The sequence below is a fragment of the Zonotrichia leucophrys genome, chromosome 28 (assembly GCF_028769735.1).
Source record: "Zonotrichia leucophrys gambelii isolate GWCS_2022_RI chromosome 28, RI_Zleu_2.0, whole genome shotgun sequence".
Lineage (NCBI taxonomy): Eukaryota > Metazoa > Chordata > Aves > Passeriformes > Passerellidae > Zonotrichia > Zonotrichia leucophrys.
Genome location: NC_088197.1, coordinates 3880889 through 3901324, shown reverse-complemented (window position 1 = coordinate 3901324; position 20436 = coordinate 3880889). Strand labels below are relative to the sequence as shown.

The following is a 20436-nucleotide window of genomic DNA, read 5'->3' as shown; positions in this document are numbered from 1 at the left end:
CAACTAACTGCAATTTCAGCTCTGCTCATACCTGAGAAACACACATTTTTTGAGATTTTTTTTTTGTATTGTTGTATTTTTTTTTTAAACTTAAGATTTTATTTAAATGTCTAATGGAAGATAAAGACTTACCTTCCCCAGGCTAACGCTTAAAGAATCTCAGTTAACTCAAACAATGTCAGAGGGAATGGATGTGATAAGAGAATCTTACATTACATCTAACAAAAAAGTAAACAAACATGCAAGTAATAAAAATGGACAGTTGAGTCAATAAGAAGCAATCTTCATACTGTGTTAAGTCAGTGACAAAACCCCTCCTGTTTTAAAAAACTCAGTAACCACAGTGCTTAACTTATTTCATTCCAAGATAAAATGTCCTAGTGTTCCCAGCCATGGAATAAGTGCATTTGACCTACTTAAAATAAGCTGCACATTCAACATAAACCTCTCAAAAAAAAAAAAAAATCCAGTTCTGATTTAATGAAACCCTCTCAGCACTCGCTGAATTTGAGGCTTTTTTTTTTTTTCCATGATTAATTTTAATGGGTGCCAGAGTACAAAGAAAATAAATCTCAATCATCAATGGGCTTGAGTAGTATGGAAAATAAAGTATTCAGAATTCTTCCTGCCATGTCTTAAAAGCCATTCATGTTGGAGAACAAACAGGAAACAGGCACAAGGCAAGGACAAAGCCCCCCACACCCCCCCTGCCAATGCCCCAAGGACATGAGACATGACAGTAACCAAATCTCTGTCAGCTCAAGGCCCTTCCAGAGAGGAACCAAGGGAATTTTTCAAAGGACTCAAATTAATGAGTCTTAACACATTTGCCTTGAGGGAATTCGGTTATTGCTTACAAAAGCAGAGGCCTTCTTGCAATTTTAATTTTTTCTCCCTCCTTTCAACAACATATGGATTCATTTCAGCAATACCTTTTTAATTACCAAAAAAGACAGAGATACCATTTTTAAAGCAGGCATGATTAGGCAGTGAAGGAGAGAGCAGGGGATCTGGAGCTCATTAATCCTTGTGGAAGAATCCCATTAATTTTTCAGTGCACACTTGGAAGCAGGGAACTGCCAAAGTGAGCACTGAAAATTCCCTGTGCAATCGGGAGGTTCAAATTCCACACCTGCCTAGAGCCCAGCTTACCCCAAGAACTGAGGCAACTCTATTAATCTGAGCTAAAAATCCCTGAATCTGATTTTTTTTTTGGTCACTGAAAGGGGGGGGAAGGGAAAAAAAAAAATCAATTATTTCAGTTTGGAATTGGGTTTGTTTGGGGAGCACAGAGAACTCCCAGTGCCAGTGCTGTGTCAGCAGCAAAGCAATGAGGGGACATCCAGGCTCACCCTGGGCTCTCCATCCTCTCCCAGCACCTTGTGGGTGTTTATCCTCTGTTCCCAGCTGGATCTGCTGCTTTGTGGCATCAGCTCCCACTTTAGGGTTTTGCTGAAGGCAATTCCAAGGGCAGATCAGGGAATATTGGGATATACAGGTGATCCTTACAGAGCCCTGTGTGATTTATTACACCTGGGGGTGTCACACCAGGAACAAGAACTGATGGTCTGGATCCCACAAGTACATTCTTTGTTCCCATTATGAGGAAACCAGCCAGTCCTGCACCCCAAATCAGGTTCACAGGAATTAAAGGCATTATTGCACTGCAAAATGAACCAGAACTCCACTGACATGCAGAGTGTGGCCCTTGCTAGCTAAGGAAAGGCTTATGAAATATCAGCACATAAAAGATTTTAAAGACAATTAAAAACTCACACAATGCACATAATTTAAGGAATGTGAGAATCTTCTGTGTCTCCCTGAACCCCTTCACTTCAAGTTTAGCAGCTTTAACATTTTGTTTAAAATCTGAATATACCTTAAAGCTGTGCAAGGATTTAAATGTACCAGAATTTCCTGTGGTTCATTTTTCTTTAAATTACTCCTTTAAAACTTGGGTGTCCTGCAACAATTTATTTTGCTTTTAGGTTTGGGTTTGTTTTTTTTTTTTTTTCTTCCACAGGTAAAAGTTATGTTCCTTGCTGAGTAACATCAAAGGAGCCTAAAAAATTCCTGCCTATCCAAGCCCCATTTGCTGACAACACAGTATGAAGATGAAACAACCAGAGGTCACTTAACTGCATTGTGGTTAAATACTATATAGAGTACGTGGGTTGGTATCAAAGTTTCACAGTAAGTGACCCAATTTTTTAAAAAACCAATCCTTCAGGATGTTTTTTTTTTTCCTCCCTTTTTCTTTTCAAGTTTAAGATTATATAAAGCAGATCGTCTGACACCACCTCAAGATTTGAGTATCAAGTACACATCTGAAGGAGTGGTATCTTAAACCAAGCCTTGAAGAACTCAGATTTCACTGGGATTTTGCTTTTCCAACAGCTGGAAATCACTGATTTGTCTCCTGCTCAAAGCAGAGGCACTGAGCACCAGTTCACCCCAGAGATGATGATCCCAACTCATCTGCTCAGCCAGAGCAGCCCCCAGGTCTGTACACACAAGGCCTCACCCCAAGCAGAGCCCACAGCCTGAATCCTCAGGATTCCATCCCTCCCTCCCTCCTTCCCCCAGGCTGCCCCATCCTCACTGCCCTTCTCCACAAACTCAGACTTTCCCCACCTCCATGGATAAAGCCTTGAATTTGGACTGCTGTGCTCTCCCATCAACAAATTCAGTTGGATTCCCCAGTGAAATCGCTCGTTGTCCAAGACTTGGTTCTTTCTTAAGGTAAAATAAAACTACAACTACACACTTTTTTGCCCATGATGTCGTGAAAATGCATGTTGACAGCCTGGTCCACTGATTGTTCGTCCTCGAAAGTAATAAATCCAAAACCTAGCCAACGACGAAGAGTGAATCAAGGTAGCAGGGTGTTGTGACACAAAACAGGATGATGAACAGTATTAGGGGCAGACCAAGGGTTCAAGCAGGGGTTTCAGATAACGACACTTGTGTTCAATTGGCAAAAACTCTGAGGAAATTGCAATGGATACTTCCTGTGAAGAGGCTTTAGTGCCTCGTCTCGATTGCGCGCATGCAGCTTCGAACTGAGCTCGTTAACCGGCTTTTAATTTGATTTTATTCCTCATCCACCTACCAGGAAATGGAAAAAAACTGCTAAAATCAAAATATTTGTGGGACAGCAGATTTGAAGTCAAGCAACTTTGCTGCTCCTCCCTTTGATTCAGCCTAATTTCCCAAGGAAAACCTATCATATATCCCTGTTCCCCAAAGCTGCAAAGCAACTTCCTCCCAATCCCTTAGCCCAGCTTCCAGTTAGGGAAATATTTTCCATAGAAAAAGAAAGTTAGTTTTGAAATGTAGCTGTTAAAGCATGAGAAATTTTACCACTCCATGGATGAATGAGAAGCTTCAGAAACTAACAACCTACATCAGAGGTTCTCAAGTTTCCCACACCTTGGAGAAAAAGCACAGAACAGGTGTTACTCCTTCCCAACAAGGCAGCTCCCCTGTGAGGTGTTGCTCACACAGAACGTGGTGTTGCTGCCACGTCCTGAATCGTTGATTTCCATTTGAAAAATCCACACAACTTCCCAATGGGTGGCTCATTCCCTGGATTCAGCAGCTTTTAAATGCTTGGAGAGAAAACTCTGGGAAAGGAGGCAAAGCTCCCCTTTTTTGGAGGTCACTCTGAGAACCACTGCAGGAGGTTGTAGCTGCTGACACAGCCGAGAGAGTGGCAAAATAGTGGTTAATCCCCCAGGAGAAGGCGGCTGCTTCATGCCATCACCCACTGGCTGCTGGTGGGGACAACCCAGGGCAGGGAGGGACACATGCAGTACAGGAATTGTGCCATTCTTTGGATTAGCTACAGAGAGAGGAGGGGAAAAGGGGGGAGAGCAATAAAAATTCGAAAAAGAAACCCGAGGTGCGGCGTGGGAAGCGTTTATGGAACATGGATGCGGTTCTGCTTTTCTGAAACCCAAGATTTCCCCCTTGGTTTGCGTTTTTGCTTTGCAGCTAGTGCTGACAGCAGCCAAATCTTGCTCTAAAGCGTTACAGAATACAGATCTAGCACAGGAATGTCTCTCCACGCTTATCCAACTGTGTTGGGTAAGCCCAAAGAGGCCTAGTGTAGAGAAAGTTTATATATATATATATATAAAAATACACAAAGATACAGGCCAAAATAGATTCCAGCAGGTCAAATTCTGCTGTCAGCAACAAGAGCAAAAGACATCACTAAAATAAACTGAAAATAAAAAGGAAAAAACTTGGCATTTCCCACACACAAGAGACTGGCAGTATAAACGAAGTTTTGTGGAGCTGTGATGAAAGCAGCCTCGAAGCTGAGAGCAGCATTTCATCACAATATATTTGTCTGAGTTAACCAGAAATCCGAGTGTTGGAGCCAAAGGAAAAGTGTTTGTATTTAAATCATGTTTAGTATTCCAGCCTTTGTCTAAAAAGAGATGGGGAGGAAAAACAATGGATTCCATCTGGATGTGAAGGTTGTTGTTAAATTTGATTTCAAAGCTAAAGGAAGGGAATAGATTGTGGGATGGGGTTGGAGGGGTGGAACAGGGAGGGCAAGAGGTCATTGAGAAAAGCAATAAATAAATTTTAAAAAGGGGATTTGAAAGGGTCAGACAGCACAAGATAAAGAAGAGCACAGAAATCAAAGTAACACAGCAAAACTCCAAGGTGAAGCTTTAAGCAGGAGTGATGAAATTCACCTGCAGCTTTAGGTTTTGAAGGTCAGGACTCTGTTGAAGGCTGGAGAAATGAACTGCACCCAGCAGGAATCCAAGAGGAGCAGAGCAGAGTGACAGAGCTGCTCTGCAGCCAAGAGAGGAGGAGAACAGACAGAGCAAGAACCTGGAAATTCCTTCCCATCTGTTGGAACCAGGAGAAGCTGAGAGTGCACCAAAGCCCCTTGGTTCCTTCAGAGATGTGCCAGGGCTGCTGTGCTTGGGGCTGTGCAAGAGTTTGGATGAGGCAGAGCTGGCAGGAACAGGCAGGACTGGGAGGAAGCAAAGATCCTGTGGATACCTGACCCCAGTGAGCTCCTCAAGGACATCACCTGAGAGTTTGGTGCCTCCTGAGGAGCTGGAGGTAAATGGATGCTACAGGGATTAGAACAGGGATCATGTTCCCTTCTCCTACCAGTAATGTGCACTCCCACAGGAAGGGTGGTAAATGAATGGGAAAGGGCAAAATTCATAAGGGTCTAAGGAGAGATGGCATTGAATTGGCCTCTGGAATTTTATTTACAGTCATTAAAAGGATAAGGGGACAGAACAGCAAGAGAACACAGAGAGAAGGCAAGAGAAAATGTGTTCTGGGATGCACAACCAGGAGTACCCAGTACAAACTCGAGGAATTTTTCCTGGCACCCCCAGGGACTGCCAGGGCCATTCTGGGAGATGTGTTAGTCAGCACACTAAAAAAAGCCTGGAACAGCACAGAAACAAAAGGCAGAGAGAGAGAGAGGAGTCAAGAAGTGCTTAAGAAGTCTGATGAATTAGGGGAGGAAGTTTTCTGTGGGGGGAGACAAGACCTTTCCCCCACCTGGCACTTGTGCTTTGCACCCCAAGCCCTCCTTTGCCTGTGCTGTTTTTAGTAGAGCTTGAAGCAGAGAAGCCATTAATTGAGACAGGATTAATCCAGACCAGGCATGATGTTTAAGTACCTTTTGCACAGAGGCTGCAAGGCTGGGATTAAATATTGCAAAGATAGAGATGATACAATAATTACTGAAATATTTTAAAACTTCAGCCCCAAATTCCATTTGAATGCCAGTGCCTTTGTCTCCTCTATCCAAAACCAGCTGCTCTAAAGCATTGAAACAGATGAATTTATGTGCTGCTTAAATCAAAGGGATCTGCTGGAAGAAGATTAGGATAGCTAAAGCAAGAAAACAAAAAAACAAATATATTGAAACTTCGTTTACACTCCAATAAAAGACAAAGCCCGTCCCTCCTCTGACTGCGGAACTGGCCTGTACCTCTGTGATAAATTATCACCTAGAGAGAAGAAATCTAAAGAGATATCGTTAATCACAGTCAAACAATTCACAGAGAGAAAAGAAACAAAAAAAAGAACTTACTTAACGTTACCATACTTTACTATGAAACACTTAAATATGTCACTAAGGATGTATGTCTAAATTAAAAATAAAACTAAGACTTAACAGCTTAATAAATATGAAGTGAAGGATATATTTCTTAATAATGAGGCAGAAGAGAAATGAAAAGTTCAGATGGCAAACTATTCTCTAGCATGTTCAACATGCTACAGGGTGGGAGCACAGCTAAGCTTCATGTGCCAAAATATTGCCTCTTCCTTGGCAAACAAATGGTGGATGCAAAGGGTGACATGGAATTGCTTCATATTTTGACCAAAGGTTCCCAGCTTGATTCAATATCTAATGAATATTTCAGATTTTTGGGGTTTTTTATTCTCCTCCCCTCTTAAAAAGCAATCTGGTATACAGGGATTGTATATCCCAATTAAAAATAAACATACATATATATATTTCAGAATTATTTTGTGTTGTTTCAGAAGAGTTTTTTCTTGAATTTGAGGTGAAGCCATTTAACCAAAACAAAAAGCAGGTGATGGATGGATTCTGTCCTGTCTCGTGCTCTGGCTGGAGCACCCCACATGCACTTACAGACCCAACGTACCTTTCATGTGGAGCAGGAGGAAAATCTGATTTTTCCCCCCCTCAAAAGTACCTTAAGCCACAGGAGTAGCTTGAGAATCAAATTTCATTCAACTATAAAAAAAAACCCCAACCCATCAATGAGCATGAAACATCTGAGTTGAAATGCACAGACCCAAGTGAAGCTGGAGATGAAGAGTCTACACTTGAAGTGATGTTTGCCCAGTGAATTATTCTTTTTCCTGAGGCAACATAGGAGGAAAAAAAAAAATAAAAAATCTACCTTTTCTGATGGTGTGAAATAGTTTGCCATCTGACTATAGGAGAGTATGAAGAAATTTCAAGGACAAACTAGATCAGCCTTTACCTCGGGGCCTCTGTTTCTCTGCGTCATAGATCATTACAACTTCAGTGACCTGGAAGAGAGAAGGGAAATTCTACTCCCTGTGCTCCAAGGGGAGGGCTGCAACAGCCACCACCAGCTGGTTCCTGCTCTCTACCCACAAAGCACAAGCCAAGTGCAGCCATCATCCCAGCAACAGCACAAAAATAGGGAATGTTGCTCTTCCTGGGAGTTTAGAAAGCCTGAGCTCATCTATTGTCTCATCACACTTGACATTTTAATTTAACGTTGAGCTTTGGCACTATTTGTACCCACTCTATGGCCTTTGCACACCCCAAAGGTTTGTTTTCCAACAACTCATCAGTGTAGCTTTTTAAAACATGATTTTTCCCATTTTTAACCATTTTCACTTTTGCCATGAAAAGCAGTTTGAGCTGCAGGCACCTCCAGGAACATGCAGGGCTCCTCTGATTGAATTACTGGAGCACCAGTTAAACCAATGCTTTAAACAGCTTTACAAAACCCCTCTAAGTTCTGGATGAGCAGTATCAGTGTGATTTTAACCTAAAAAAAGAAAAAATGGAAATTGCAAGCTGTTCAAAAGCTTCAGGATTATTCTTCTCAGAATGAGCACCACAGTGAGCTACAATTTAAACAAAACCTGAGGTGGAATGTTTATGTCAACATTAAAACAGCTGAAGGGAACTGCTCTGAAATCTCTCAGATGCAGAGAAGTGGTCACAAAATGGGTGTGATTTTGTAAAATTGCATCTTCAAAAACAATCTCAGGATATTTTTTACTCATGAGTAAAAATGAGTTTAAAGTCTGACACAATTTTATCTTTACTTACAGCTAGAAAACATTTGGGTTTGAGTTGCTGCACTCACTTGAGCACATCCTATTGAGGGATGCAGGTGGGGATAATGCCCTCAGTCAGTGCCACATTTGTCCCTCCCCTGCTCCATTTGGGTCTCTTCACCCTGCCCTCAGTGACCCCAGCAATTACCAGGGCTGAAAAATCAGTGCCTGCCTTGGGCTCTTCACTCTCGTGGCCACAAAACCTTTGTGAGACTCCACTGCTCCAAAGGGACTGGTTACAACTCCAGGAAGATTTTCTGATTTCTATACTATGAGTAAAGGGCTACTACTTACTTTTAAGGGCACTTACAGTTGTGGCTGTTGCCTTCTACACCTGCAGGACATACCCTGTATCTCCCCAGCATCCAGGGCACAGCTGGAAAGCCAAGTCTGTGAGGAAGAGCCTTTTGAAACTACATCCCACAGCTGTGGAACGTGCTCCCTGTTTTTATTATTAGTCTACTGCAGCCTTTCAAGCTAAAGAAACAGTTGTTAGCTATTGTATTTTGTGTTTTTAAATGAATTATAGTAATGGAATTTTAAACACTGATTTAAACTTGATAAACTTAATTTGTTTCTCAATAAATCCTTTGCTGCCACTAAGAAATGTCAGAAAGAGGTTATTGAAAAAAGTATCAAAAACTACACTAAATGCTAATTAAGTTCATTTTTACCAGCACAGTCCTGAATTTAACTCACACAATCTTTAACTTCCTCAAACTTATTCACAGCTGAATTATTTAATTCAGCAGTTTATCATATGCCCCCACTTCCTTGAGGGCAGTGAGAGCTGGGATAAATGGGAATTAAAACTAAATAAAAACTAAATTAAAAAAATAGAGAAGATACAGTCATTTCAGTCCAAGGTTACAAACTGAATTAAAGAAGGTGCATGAGGAGCAGTTTGTCTCAGAATGGAGGTTCTAGGGACATCAGAACTGAGATTCCAGATGGTCTGAAAGCAGCTGCTGCTCCCCAAACAATGGCAGGAGACCCAAATTTCACTTGTCTGTACACACAGTCAAATACCAGGATGTTAAAATCCAGCCCATTGAGAGACTCACTGTTCCCAAAAAATAATCAGCAGACATTTTTAATTGCCCAGCTGAAAGTTATCAAGAGAAAGGGGATTGGGGGTGGAAATAATAATAATAAAAAGAATCATTCTTAAGGCACCTCAGGAGTTTTTGGAAGAAGGGACAGAATAATGCATCAGGGTAGACTTAAACATGAGAAGACAGAAGCAGCAAAGTGAATTCCACATGAGCAGCAGGTTCTGCCAAGGGACATTTCCAGATGATGAATGTTCACTACAGTTCCTCACAAAATGCTTCAGCAATTTGTCCAAATTCCCCCCAAATTTGAGAGCTTGAGGAAAAGTGAGAGGAGGCAGCAGGGAGGGGAGGCACCTTCCCCCCAGGACTCACCACTCCGAACTTCTTGAAGTATTCCCTGAGCTCTGTCTCGCCACAGTTATGAGGAATCCCACCAACAAAAATTTTATTGGATTTATTGTTATCGCTCCTGGATCCTTTCTGCTAAATCAAGGAGGAGAAAATTCAGTCAGAAGAATAATAAAGGTGGCTGCTTCTATCATTTGACACTGAACCATGAACAATGGGCTCTGGCAGGCTGAGGGGAGAGCTCCAGCCTTGGAATCTCCCAGGCATGAAAGGGAAGCACATTCTGAGCTCAGGGGTTCAGTGTCCCCTGTTCTTCAGAGGACCAGGAATCCTGGGCCTGAGTTCTGAGGCCTTTGGCTCATTCTAAACTGAAATCTGGTGAAGCTGCAGGGTGTGGAGTGGGCTGGAACAGCCTCAGCCCTGCCAGTGCTCTCAAATGTGAACAACTCCACTGAAAGCATCACTAAAAGCTTAGGAAACACCACACCCAGAGCGACACTGCTCTGCACAGAGCCTGCCCATGGAAATCTGAACTAAAGACTTTTTAGAAATGAGATTTACACTTGAGTTCTGCCTTTAAAACATGGATATAACCCAAAGGAACTCCAGAGGTACACAGGGATCTCTCCTTACCCATCCTTCCTTCGGCCGTGTCCGCTCCGGCTGCATCCCCCGAGGTGTGCATGGCTTTGGATCAATCTGGAAGAAGTTCCACTTTGGTCAGACTTCAGCAGAATTTTACTCTAAAATTTACATTTGTGGCAGCTGAACCCGGCCCTGCTGACATGCAGCTCCTCAGAGCTCAAACAACACAAGCCATGGAGTTAAGAGCTGCCTTACAATAAATCATTTAAACCAACACCCAGGTTAACTCTGACACTCTACAAATAAGGAGCCAGAATTTAAAGGAAATATTTGAATCTGGTGCAAGAAATAAAAATAAAATAAAATCAACTTACATTTCGGCCATCTAACGTATGAGGTCTGCTGGCCAGCACTGTTCCCACACAGTTGGGATCTTTAAATTTGACAAATCCAAATCCTCGAGATTGATTTGTTGTTTTGTCTTTCATTATTACACAGTCTACAACTTCTCCATACTGGGAGAAGTAGCTACGAAGAGTTTCTGTCAAAGAAAAAAAAAGCAAGCATTAAACAGAGCCAGATATTAACAACACCAGACTGTGTTTGCAATGATGAGACAACAGATCAGCAAACATGGAACACAGCTTCAAACTCATCTTTTCAAAATGATCACATCTTACTTCCTGTAAACAAATGGCAGACAACAGTTTATTTCCACTCATCCAAATGGAAAACAGCAGGGAAGTGATGATAAAAAGGGTTGTCTGTTGGGCTGACAAAAAGTTCAGCATCAAAGAATATAAACCTAGAAGTATTAATATATTAAAAAAAAAATATATATATATATATCTGAGTTGTCTCTAGAGAAAGTTTTATTAATTAGCAAGGAGGAGGCTCTCAGTGCAATCTCCCCCCACAGCAATGCCTGTGAAGAGCTCCAGGCTGGGTTTTCACCGTGGCCCAATGCCTGCAGCACACGTTGCTCACCTTGTGTCGTGCTCCAGTCCAGGCCACCCACGAACAGCTTTCTGCAAACAAAGCACAGGGCAGCTTTAGGGGCTACAGCACATGCTCCATCTGATTTAAGGCACAGCTCAGCTCTTCTGAGGTTTGGGGGTACCAGGACTCCAACACACCCTACAAAGCTGGCACCATACTCAAACCGAACCCTTCCTCCACCCCTGCTCTCTGCTCCTCCCTCCCTCCCTCACCACAGAACTCTCACTTGGCTGCCAGCACCTTGAAAGCAAAAGCAGAACTGCCAGGCTGAGGCCTGAGCCAGAAGTCAAACCTGTGCAGCAGGTATTAACAACAGAGCAGCACTAATCCAGCAGTTGTGAAACCACTGCACAGCCCAGTTTCGAGATAGTGATGAGCAGGTGAGAAAGTCATGGCTAAACCCCAAACTAAACTGCTCAACACTGATTCAACTCTTTCTCTGCAAAAAGCACCCAAATCTGCAGGGTTTCCTGTCCCAGCATGCCCAAGGACCTGGGTAGGTGCTGCAGGAGCTCCGTGCCAGGCTGGAGCTCTGCAGCTCTTTATCAACTCCTGGGTGTGCCAAAACTTCCAGCAGTCATTTAATCAGTAATTAAAGGTTGGTTAGAGCTGCCTCAACACTTGGCCCTTGTCAGTACCAAGAATCAACCCCAGGAACACCCTCAGAGCTGTGTGCAGCTTCCTCCTGAGGAGCAGCATCCACCTCTGCTCTCTGGGAGCAGGGGCAGGACCCAGGGAACGCTGGAGCTGTGTCAGGGAGGTTCATGCTGGGTATCAGGAAAGGTTCCTCCCCAGACAGTGCTGGGCACTGCCCAGGCTCCCCAGGGAATGGGCACAGCCCCAAAGTGTCAGAGCTCCAGGAGTGTTTGGACATTGCTCTCAGGGGTGTCTGTGCAGGGCTCTGATGATCCCTGTGCTTCCCTTCCAGGAGATTGTATGATTCTGTGAAAAACTCTGCTGTTAATGGCTCCATGGCTCTGCACAGACAAGCACTGGGATAATTTATTTTTGGGGGATGCCCTCTGGTTCTCCAGCACACCTCAAAGAGAAAAAACCACATCCTTGCTTTGTCTTCTTCTCACCTTCACCTACACCCGAGTACAGCTGAGGGTGGTGGGGATTCCTGCATCCTCACTTACATGGGCAAAGTTGGATTTCTCCTAACAAAAAGAAAATACTGAACTTCCTCTCACCTGCTCTTTTCAGGAGCAGGTAATGGCAGAGAGCCCAGTCACCCCCAGTGAGAGCTGCAGGTGCACTGGGAAGTGAAAGCCTTGCACCTGGGAGTTCCTGTGGAGCAGGGCAGCTCACTGACAAAACCAGCCTGTCCCTTTCCCCTTTGATTCCCTTCTCTGTGACAGGACATTGTGTCACAACCCCTCTGCACCAGCCAAAGTGACAAAATTCAACACTCACAGCACCTACCAGCCTTGTTCCACTGAGGCAAATTCTGTTCTAAGTCACAGGCCGAGACGTGACACGAGTCTTGTCTTTCACCAAAACAGAGCAACTGTTAAGCACTGATCAAAGCATCTCCTTGAGCAGCCAGCAAACAACTGAGCTGGTGACATGTGAGGCACAGACAGCCCTCAGTGTCACTGCTGTGTTATCATCATGCCAAAGGACGTGCCAGCCCTCCCTGGGAGCAGCAGGCAGGCCCTGCACCCTGCCCTGGGTTATGCCCTGCCCTCTCAGAGCAGGCCTGTGCTCTGTGGGCATGCTGGGCATGACAAAGTTTCCCTCAAGGATTGGAAAAGTGCCCCCAGCTCCCTCTGGCAGAGCTCTGGCTCCTGGCACGGGCTCAGGGCCTTGTGCAACAGCAGCCAGCTCACAGCAACAGGTCCAGGCTTGGCCAAGGTGGCCCCACCATCATCCCCTGACCACCTTCCCTCCCCACACACAGGACACAAACCCCTCTGCTGTGCTGTTGTTTTTAAGGAAAATAAGTAACTCTAATTTCCTAATAACAAAGTAAAACCAGCTGATCTACTACTATATTCACAATAACATTTTGATATGTGCTAGTGACATTTTCTTTGAGGTTTTGGTTTGTTTTGGGGTGTTTTTAACTAAATTTGATAGCTTGGTATAAAAGATTAATCGATTTTACATCCTTGTAAAAGTACCAGCTGCGTTCTGAGAGAACACCAAGCTGTCTGCAGGGAGGGAGGTCACTGAAACCTTCCAATTCCACCATGAATTATTTGTAGTCACCCTACATGGACTGAAAGAGCAAAGCTGGGGTAGCTCAAGGCCAGCTGCAGCAGCTGTATGGAAATCCACAGCCCCAGTTTATACACATCCTGTGGAACACCAAAAGCCAGGAATCCTCTGCCTTGGGTTTGAAGACACTGAGCAGGGCCAAAGTTCACAAAAATCCAGATGTGGTGTGGTACAGGACAGCTGTGAGGCAGGATGGGGGTGTGAGTGCTCCCCATGCTCAAAACTTTTGGTCCTAACAGCTCATGGGCTGGCAGCTATTCAATTCATAGAAATGTACAAAATTGATAAAATATCCTGAGCTGGAAGGGATCCATGAGCACTGAGTCCAGCACTGACACCCCAACAATGCCACCCTGTGCAGCCCTGGAGCTGGGACCATTCCCTGGGGAGCCTGGGCACCCTCAGGGTGAAGAACTTTGAGGTTCTTCTGAACCTCCCCAGGCACAGCCCCAGCCTCAGGTTCTGCCCCTGCTCCCACAGAGCAGAGGCTGCTGCAGACCCTGCTGAGTCTCCCCTCATGTTTGTAGCTCACACCCCAAAGCCCACACACCTCCATAAAGCCCCAAATTTCCAGTCTGGAGGACACTACATCCATCCCTGCTGGAATGCAAAGCCCCTCCAGCACAAAGCACCAGCCTGGCTTTGGGGGCAGGTCAGTCTGTCCATCACAAGAATGAGATCCTGACAGGTGCAACAGCCCTGAAGCAGCAGAATTCCCCACAGGGATCACCTCAGGAGCACAAAGGGGGATAATGAATCCTCAGAAGCTGCAGCTGGATAAGAAGTTTTAACCAAGTGTTCTGCCTCGCTACTTCCTGTGGGAATTTTCATTGCTAATTTCTTGTTTTCATTGCCAATTTCTCGTTTGCATCGCCAATTTCTCATTTGTTGCCATAAACATCCTTGCTGCTGGAGCAAATCAACTCAGGATTAGTAAAAAAAGCATGTACAGGTATTTTATAAACCAACAAAAGCATGAACTCTTTGCCACATAAATAATTTGGGCTTTGATTAATAGCTCTGATCAACACCTCAGCACAGCCCCCATTAGCTGCAGGACAAAAGGATCAAGGTCAGCACTTTCTCCATCCAAACCAGCCCCAAGAATTAATTAATTATAACAAATAACACTCACAAGGCCCCTCCCCACCCATGCCAACACACCTGCAAGGCTCAGAGCTCCCTTAGGTATTTTCTCTGAAAATCCCTGCCCAGAAAAGCAGCTGAATTCAAACTTCCCATCCACACCTGCCTCTCACAACAGCTTTAAACCAGAGCTTCCTTCTGAGGGCTGGAGCAGCTGAGTTTGTTCTGTGCTCTCATCTTCCCTCTGAGAGCTTTTTGGGGAGGAGAATAAAGAAAATTTCCCTCTCTGATTAACCCCCAGTTGTTCCCAATCTGATTGCAGCCCCAAAGGACCCCAGCCTGTGACTGGGAACAAACTCTGTGCCAGCCCAGATGCTCAGGAGAGAGCTGATATTCCATGGAATAACCTGGAGCCTGGCACTCACCTGCAGCTCAGGAAATCAGACCTGATCAGGTCCCTCACAAGGCACCAGACAAGGCCCAGGAGCAAATAAAAACACTTTCAGAGCAAAACCCACTCATTTAAACAGGCCTCATGCAAGGTGTGCTGGAATTGGATCATCTCTAAGGTCCCTTCCAACCCAAACCATTCCAATGTGATATTCCAGTCACTTACCCTGCCTCCTGTACTTTTAGGATTTACAAATTAAGAACATGCAGTAAATAAGCAGCTTACAAAGCAGTGCAAGCAGCATGGGACAAGTGGTTTGTGTTTCCAGTTTCAAACAAGGTGACCAGTCCTGATGGGCAAATACTGTGCCAAAACTTGCACAGCAAGAACCAGCCAATTATTTATTTTTTAAATTTGGTTTTTGCTACTTTGAGTTCTACCATGCCCAAGCCTGCAGCCTGATCATTTCAATGTCACCAGGGTACAGCTCTCAAGCAGAGCAATACTGAGTGCAGCTGGATCATCTCTAAGGTCCCTTCCAACCCAAGCCTTGCTATGATTCTAAAAGCAGGTCAGAAGAACCAGACCAGAGTCAGGTTATTGGTTTGGGAACGCTTAAAACCGGGATTTTTCTGCCTGGAACAGAGGCAGAGCACAGCAGAAGGGAGCTCAGGAGGGCAGCCCTGCCCTGAAGGGGACACGGAGGGCAAGGGGAGGCTCCTGGTGCCACCTTTGTCCCATCACCTTCCCCCTCCTCACCACAAGCCCCTCGGGGTGGCCCTGATGAGTCACCAGAACAAAAACCCCAGTGAGGTCACAGAATCACAGAACAGACCCTCAAGGATCATCGAGACCAATTCCTGGCCCTGCACACAACTCTTCACCAATCCCACCCTGTCCCTGGGAGTGCTCCTGGAGCTCTGGCAGCCTCGAGGCCGGGACCATTCTCTGGGGAGCCTGAGCAGTGCCCCAGCACCCTCTGGGGGAAAAAAACCTTTCCCTGAGAGCCACCCTAAACCTCCCCGGCCACAGCTCCAGCCCTTCCCTCGGCTTCTGTCACTGGTGCCAGAGAGCAGAGCTCGGAGCTGCCCCTCTGCTTCCCCTCACGAGGAAGTTTTAAACTGCGATGAGATCTCCACGCTGAACACACCAAGCAACCTCAGCCGCTCCTAAGGCTTCCCCTCAAGGCATTTCACGACGTTCGCTGCCCTCCTTTGCACGCTAGCACCTCAGTATCCTTCTTATACTGTGGCGCCTAAACTGCGCGCAGGACTCAAGGTGAGGCCGCACCAGCAGAGCGGGACGATCCTCTCCTTTTACCAGCGTGTTGTCCCCCCCAGCCCCGTGTCCCGGCGTCAGGTGTGACCGGAGGGGAGGGCCCGAAGGAAGGGGCCGGGGTGGGACGCGGGCGGGCCCGGGGGGATCCGGTGCGGGCGGGCGCGGGAAGCGCCGCGGGCGGGTGACCTTGGGCGCGCGCACCTGCCGCAGCCCCGCGCGCGCGCCGGTCACGTGACGGCGGGGGGGGGCCCGGGGGGGGTGTGTGCGCCCTCACGGCCCCAACATGGCGGGACCGGCCCCCCCCCCCCTCAGCACCCCCGGCCCGGGACCGGCTCCCTCTCAGTGCTCACCCAGCCCGCTACCGGTGCCCGCTCAGCCCCCCGGCCCGCGTGAGCGCCGGCGGGACGCTCTGCTGAGGTTGCGGGAAAAGGTGACCGAACCTCGCACCATCGTCCCAGCGCGCTGCCCTCCCCTTCCTCTCACCCGATCTCATCGGCGCCTCCCACGCTGTTCATGGCGGCGACTCCTCCGGGGCCGCGCCCGGCTCTTCCCTCCGGTGGCGGCGGTGCCAGCGGCGGGTCGTGGGGCCGCGGGCGGGCGCTCCCGGCCGTGTCCCGGTTCCCGTGTCCCGGTTCCCCCCCCGCCGCCCCCGGCCCGGCCCGGCCCCCCCCGCCGCGCGCTCGCGCTCCCTCAGCGCCGCCGCTGCGCGCGCACCCGCCCCTCGCTACGGGGTCTCCGGGGCCGCGCCCTGGGAGGGGCAGAGAGGGGCGTGGCCGCGCGCGCGCGGGGGCCGGCGGGAAGGGCAGTCCGCGCGCGCGGGGGGGCGGGGCCTGCGCGAGGTCCCATTGATCCATCCCGGGATCCCATTGGCTATTCCAGGGTCCCATTGCCCATCCGGTCCTGATTCCCAGGGTCCATTGCTCATCCCGGTTCCAGCCTCCCGGATCCCTTTCCGCCCGGGTCCCATTGCCCACCACCCTGCCCCGCGCCCCGGTCGCATTGCCTATCCCCAGGGGTCCTGTTGCCCATCCTGGGGGTCCCATTGCCTATATCAGGGTCTCATTGCCACCCGAGGGTGCAGCCTCTGGGATAAAGGGGTCCCTGCCATCCTGGGGTCGCATTGCCTGGGATCTCATTGCCATCCGGATCCCATGCCCATTCGGGGTCCCATTGCCCATCCTAGGGGTCCCATTGCCCATCCCAGGGTCCCATTACCATCCAGGGGTCCTGCCCATCTAGGATCCCCTTGCCATCCGGGTCGCATTGCCACCCCGAGGTCTCATTCCCCATCTGGATCCCATTGCCCATCCCAGGGTCCCATTGCCCCCATATCCTGGGCCCATGCCATCCCGGGGGTTGCATTGCCCGTCCCAGGGGTCCCATTGCCCATCTCAGGATCCCCATTGCCCATCTCGGGGGTCCCATTGCTCATGAGCAGGGACACCCCGGTGACCCCTCAGGCCTGGCAGCCCCGTGGTGCCCTGTTCCTGATAACGACTCCCGTTCCTGATAAGGGCCCCGATCCCCGGAGGGGCCCCAGCCGGCTGTGCACACTCAGCACTTTCCAGCAGGGCTATTTAAAGCCTGCCAAGAGCCCGGTGGCCCTTTCTCTCCCTCCCTGTCCAGCTGGACTTTCCTCCCACAGCCATGAGCTCCGGAGCAGCAGCAGGGCCGATCTTTGCCGAGGGTGAGGATTGCAGGGCGGCCTGGAGGGAAGCCAAGGCCGGCTACGATGAGCCCGATGCCCACCTGGAGATCCTGGGCAAGCCGGTGATGGAGCGCTGGGAGACGCCCTACATGCACTCACTGGCCACCGTGGCTGCATCCAAGGGTAACGGGGGGCTCTGGGGTGTGCTGGGGGTGCAGCTTCCCCTAAAGCAGCTGGGATGGGGGGAGATGTTCTGCTGGGAGACCCCACTGCATGTGCCCTCCACTGCATGTGCCCCCAGGGGCAGCAGGGATATGGTGGCACTTGTGTCCTTGTGCCAGGGATGGGGACATGCAGAGGGGATGCAGCCACCTCCCATGGCCCTAATGATTTTGGTGCTGTTTCCCCTCCCAGGATCTCCCACTTTTGGGACTGTTTGCCCTTCCTGGGATCTCCCACTTTTGGGGCTGTTTCCCCTCCCAGGATTTTCCACTTTTGGGGCTGTTTGCCCTTCCAGGAATCTGCCTCTTTTGGGGCTGTTTCCCTTCCCAGAATCTCCCACTTTAGGGGCTCTTTCCCCTCCCAGGATCTGCCACTTTTGGGGCTGTTTCCACTCCTGGGATCTCACACTTTCGGGACTGTTTCCACTCCCAGGATCTGCCACTTTTGGGGCTGTTTCCCTTCCCAGAATCTGCCACTTCTGGGGCTCTTTTCCCTCCCATGTCTCTGCCACTTTTGGGGTTGTTTCCACTCCTGGGATCTCCCACTTTTGGGGTTGTTTCCATCCTGGGATCTCCCACTTTTGGGGCTGTTTCCCCTCCCATGGCCCTGCCACTTTTGGGGCCGTTTCCCTGGCAGAGGGAGGGTTGGATGTTGTTTTTTCTCACTGGGATCAACTGGGGGGGGTTGTTGGGGACAAAGGGCCACTGTGGGAGGGCAGCAGGTGACAGGGACAGCTGAGGGGACAGCAGGTGACAGGGACATGGGGCTGCTCCCAACTTCTCAGTGCCAGCAGCACCACACGCTCCCACCCTGCACCCAAAGAGCTCAATCTGGGGAAAGAATGGCTCAGAATTCAGTGCTTGGGGGAGGTTTAAAGCAGAGAAAACCCCGAGCTGTGAGTGCCGGGTTCCACCTGCAGGCGGCCGCGTGCTGGAGGTGGGGTTTGGCATGGCCATCGCCGCCTCCAAGGTGCAGGAATTCGGCATCGACGAGCACTGGATCATCGAGTGCAACGAGGGCGTTTTCCGGCGCCTGGAGCAGTGGGCCAAGGCACAGCCGCACAAGGTCAGGGGCACGCTGGGCTGTGCCAGGCTTGGGGGGTTCCTGGGGCCCCCCCAGCTCACCCCTGTGCCCCCCACCCGCAGGTGGTGCCCCTGAAGGGGCTCTGGGAGGACGTGGTGCCAACGCTGCCGGACGGGCACTTCAGTGGTGAGACAGCACCAGCAGGATGGGCAGGGGCTGGGCTGGGCACCCCACTGCAAAATAGGGGTGCAGCAAAGCCCAGGGCATCCCAGGACATCCCTGAGCCATGGAAAGGGGGCAGCAGTTTGGCCAGGGTGCAGGTGGAGACCAGATTGTCCCATGGGGCTGTGGACAGGGCACAGCTGTGTCCCTGGGATAGATCCTTGTCCTGGGCTGGATCCTTGTCCTGGGATAGATCCTTGTCCTGGGCTGGGTCCTTGTCCTGGGCTGGGTCCTTGTCCTGGGAGCAGATCCTTGTCCTGGGGAAATGGATCCTTGTCCTGGATGTAGATCTCCTTGTCCTGCCTGGGGTCCTTGTTACATTGGGGAAATGGATCCTTGTCCTGGGGAAATGGATCCTTGTCCTGGGGAGCAGATCCTTGTCCTGGGGAAATGGATCCTTGTCCTGGGGAGCAGATCCTTGTCCTGGGGAAATGGATCCTTGTCCTGGGGAGCAGATCCTTGTCCTGGGCTGGATCCTTGTCCTGGGGAAATGGATCCTTGTCCTGGGATGGATTCCATTCCCCCTTGTCCTGGGCTAGATCCTTGTCCTGGGCTGGAGATCCTTGTCCTGGGCTGGATCCTTGTCCTGGGATGGATTCCATTCCCCCTTGTCCTGGGCTGGATCCTTCTCCTGGGGGCCATCACATCACTGCCTTCCAGGGGTCAGAGCCATGGGCAGGGAATTGCAATGGGAACAGAGCAATTCCAGGCCATGGAGGGGGATTTTCCCGGGACACAGGAACCCCTCAGGTCTCTCCCAGCTAACAGCCAGCCCCTGTTCCCGGGCAGGGATCCTGTACGACACCTACCCGCTGTCAGAGGACACCTGGCACACGCATCAGTTCAACTTCATCAAGGTGACACCTCGGGGCGGAGCTGGGGCCGGGGTGGGGCTGAGCGGGAGGAGCTGACCCCAATTCCCAAAATTCCCCAATTCCCGGGGCAGGGCCACGCCTTCCGCCTGCTGCGGCCAGGAGGGGTCCTCACCTACTGCAACCTCACCTCGTGGGGGGAGCTGCTCAAAACCAGGTACAGCGACATCGAGAAGATGTTTGAGGTGAGCTGCTCCCCTCCCCGAGGCCGTGGAACGCCAGAGGGCAGCTCGGAGGGGTTTTCCTTGGCTGTCTCACATGAGACACCCACCTGCCCTCCTCTCCTGCAGGAAACCCAGGTGGGGCCGCTGCTGCAGGCGGGGTTCAGGAGGGAGAACATCAGCACGAGGGTGATGGAGCTGCAGCCGCCCCCCGAGTGCCGCTACTACTCCCACCCCAGGATGATCACGCCCACCGTGCTCAAACACTGAGGAGCCAGCCCGGGGAGGAGCTGAGGAGGAGGAAGAGAACGGCTCTGATCTCCTTAAAATCCTTGAGAGATGGGTGGAGGCTTGGGATGGACAAAAGGAGAGGAAACCCCCAGCCCCAGGAGCTCCCTTGTCCTTGTGGGCTCTGGGGAAGATCTCACCCTGTTCTGTCCCCTCAAGACTTCAAATTCTCAATAAAGCTGGAATTTCA

At 49.3% G+C, this 20436-nt stretch overlaps 2 protein-coding genes across 6 annotated transcripts in view; one reads left to right on the top strand and one right to left on the bottom strand.

Annotated features, from left to right (window-relative positions):
- The window catches only part of DAZAP1 (DAZ associated protein 1), a 27951-nt gene extending 11473 nt beyond the window's left edge, over positions 1 to 16478 (bottom strand). Inside the window, exons 1-7 of one of the 5 annotated variants that reach the window (XM_064734438.1) lie at positions 16294 to 16478; positions 10821 to 10861; positions 10208 to 10374; positions 9882 to 9947; positions 9273 to 9383; positions 7011 to 7059; positions 2768 to 2850 (exon numbers count right to left, since the gene is read on the bottom strand). In XM_064734438.1, the coding sequence (XP_064590508.1) occupies positions 2768 to 2850; positions 7011 to 7059; positions 9273 to 9383; positions 9882 to 9947; positions 10208 to 10374; positions 10821 to 10861; positions 16294 to 16325 (549 nt within the window). In that variant the 5' untranslated portion in view covers positions 16326 to 16478. Of the gene's footprint in view, positions 1 to 2767; positions 2851 to 7010; positions 7060 to 9272; positions 9385 to 9881; positions 9948 to 10207; positions 10375 to 10820; positions 10862 to 15682; positions 15779 to 16293 lie in introns of those variants that run through there. The other 4 variants (XM_064734437.1, XM_064734436.1, XM_064734439.1 and 1 more) reach the window with 4 other exon arrangements.
- Positions 16223 to 20436, top strand: GAMT (guanidinoacetate N-methyltransferase). Its single transcript, XM_064734442.1, has 7 exons — positions 16223 to 16240; positions 17456 to 17641; positions 18600 to 18745; positions 18826 to 18889; positions 19715 to 19782; positions 19872 to 19982; positions 20088 to 20436. Exons 2-7 carry the CDS (start codon positions 17458 to 17460, stop codon positions 20226 to 20228), a joined length of 714 nt encoding a protein of 237 aa, XP_064590512.1. The 5' UTR covers positions 16223 to 16240; positions 17456 to 17457; the 3' UTR covers positions 20229 to 20436.

Excerpts from the sequence above, each read along its gene's own strand:
- GAMT (XM_064734442.1), top strand. The coding sequence starts at position 17,458 with ATGAGCTCCGGAGCAGCAGCAGGGCCGATCTTTGCCGAGGGTGAGGAT. Across the intron at positions 18,746-18,825 it reads CCAAGGCACAGCCGCACAAG|GTGGTGCCCCTGAAGGGGCT; the intron begins GTCAGGGGCACG and ends CCCCACCCGCAG. Across the intron at positions 18,890-19,714 it reads GCCGGACGGGCACTTCAGTG|GGATCCTGTACGACACCTAC; the intron begins GTGAGACAGCAC and ends GTTCCCGGGCAG.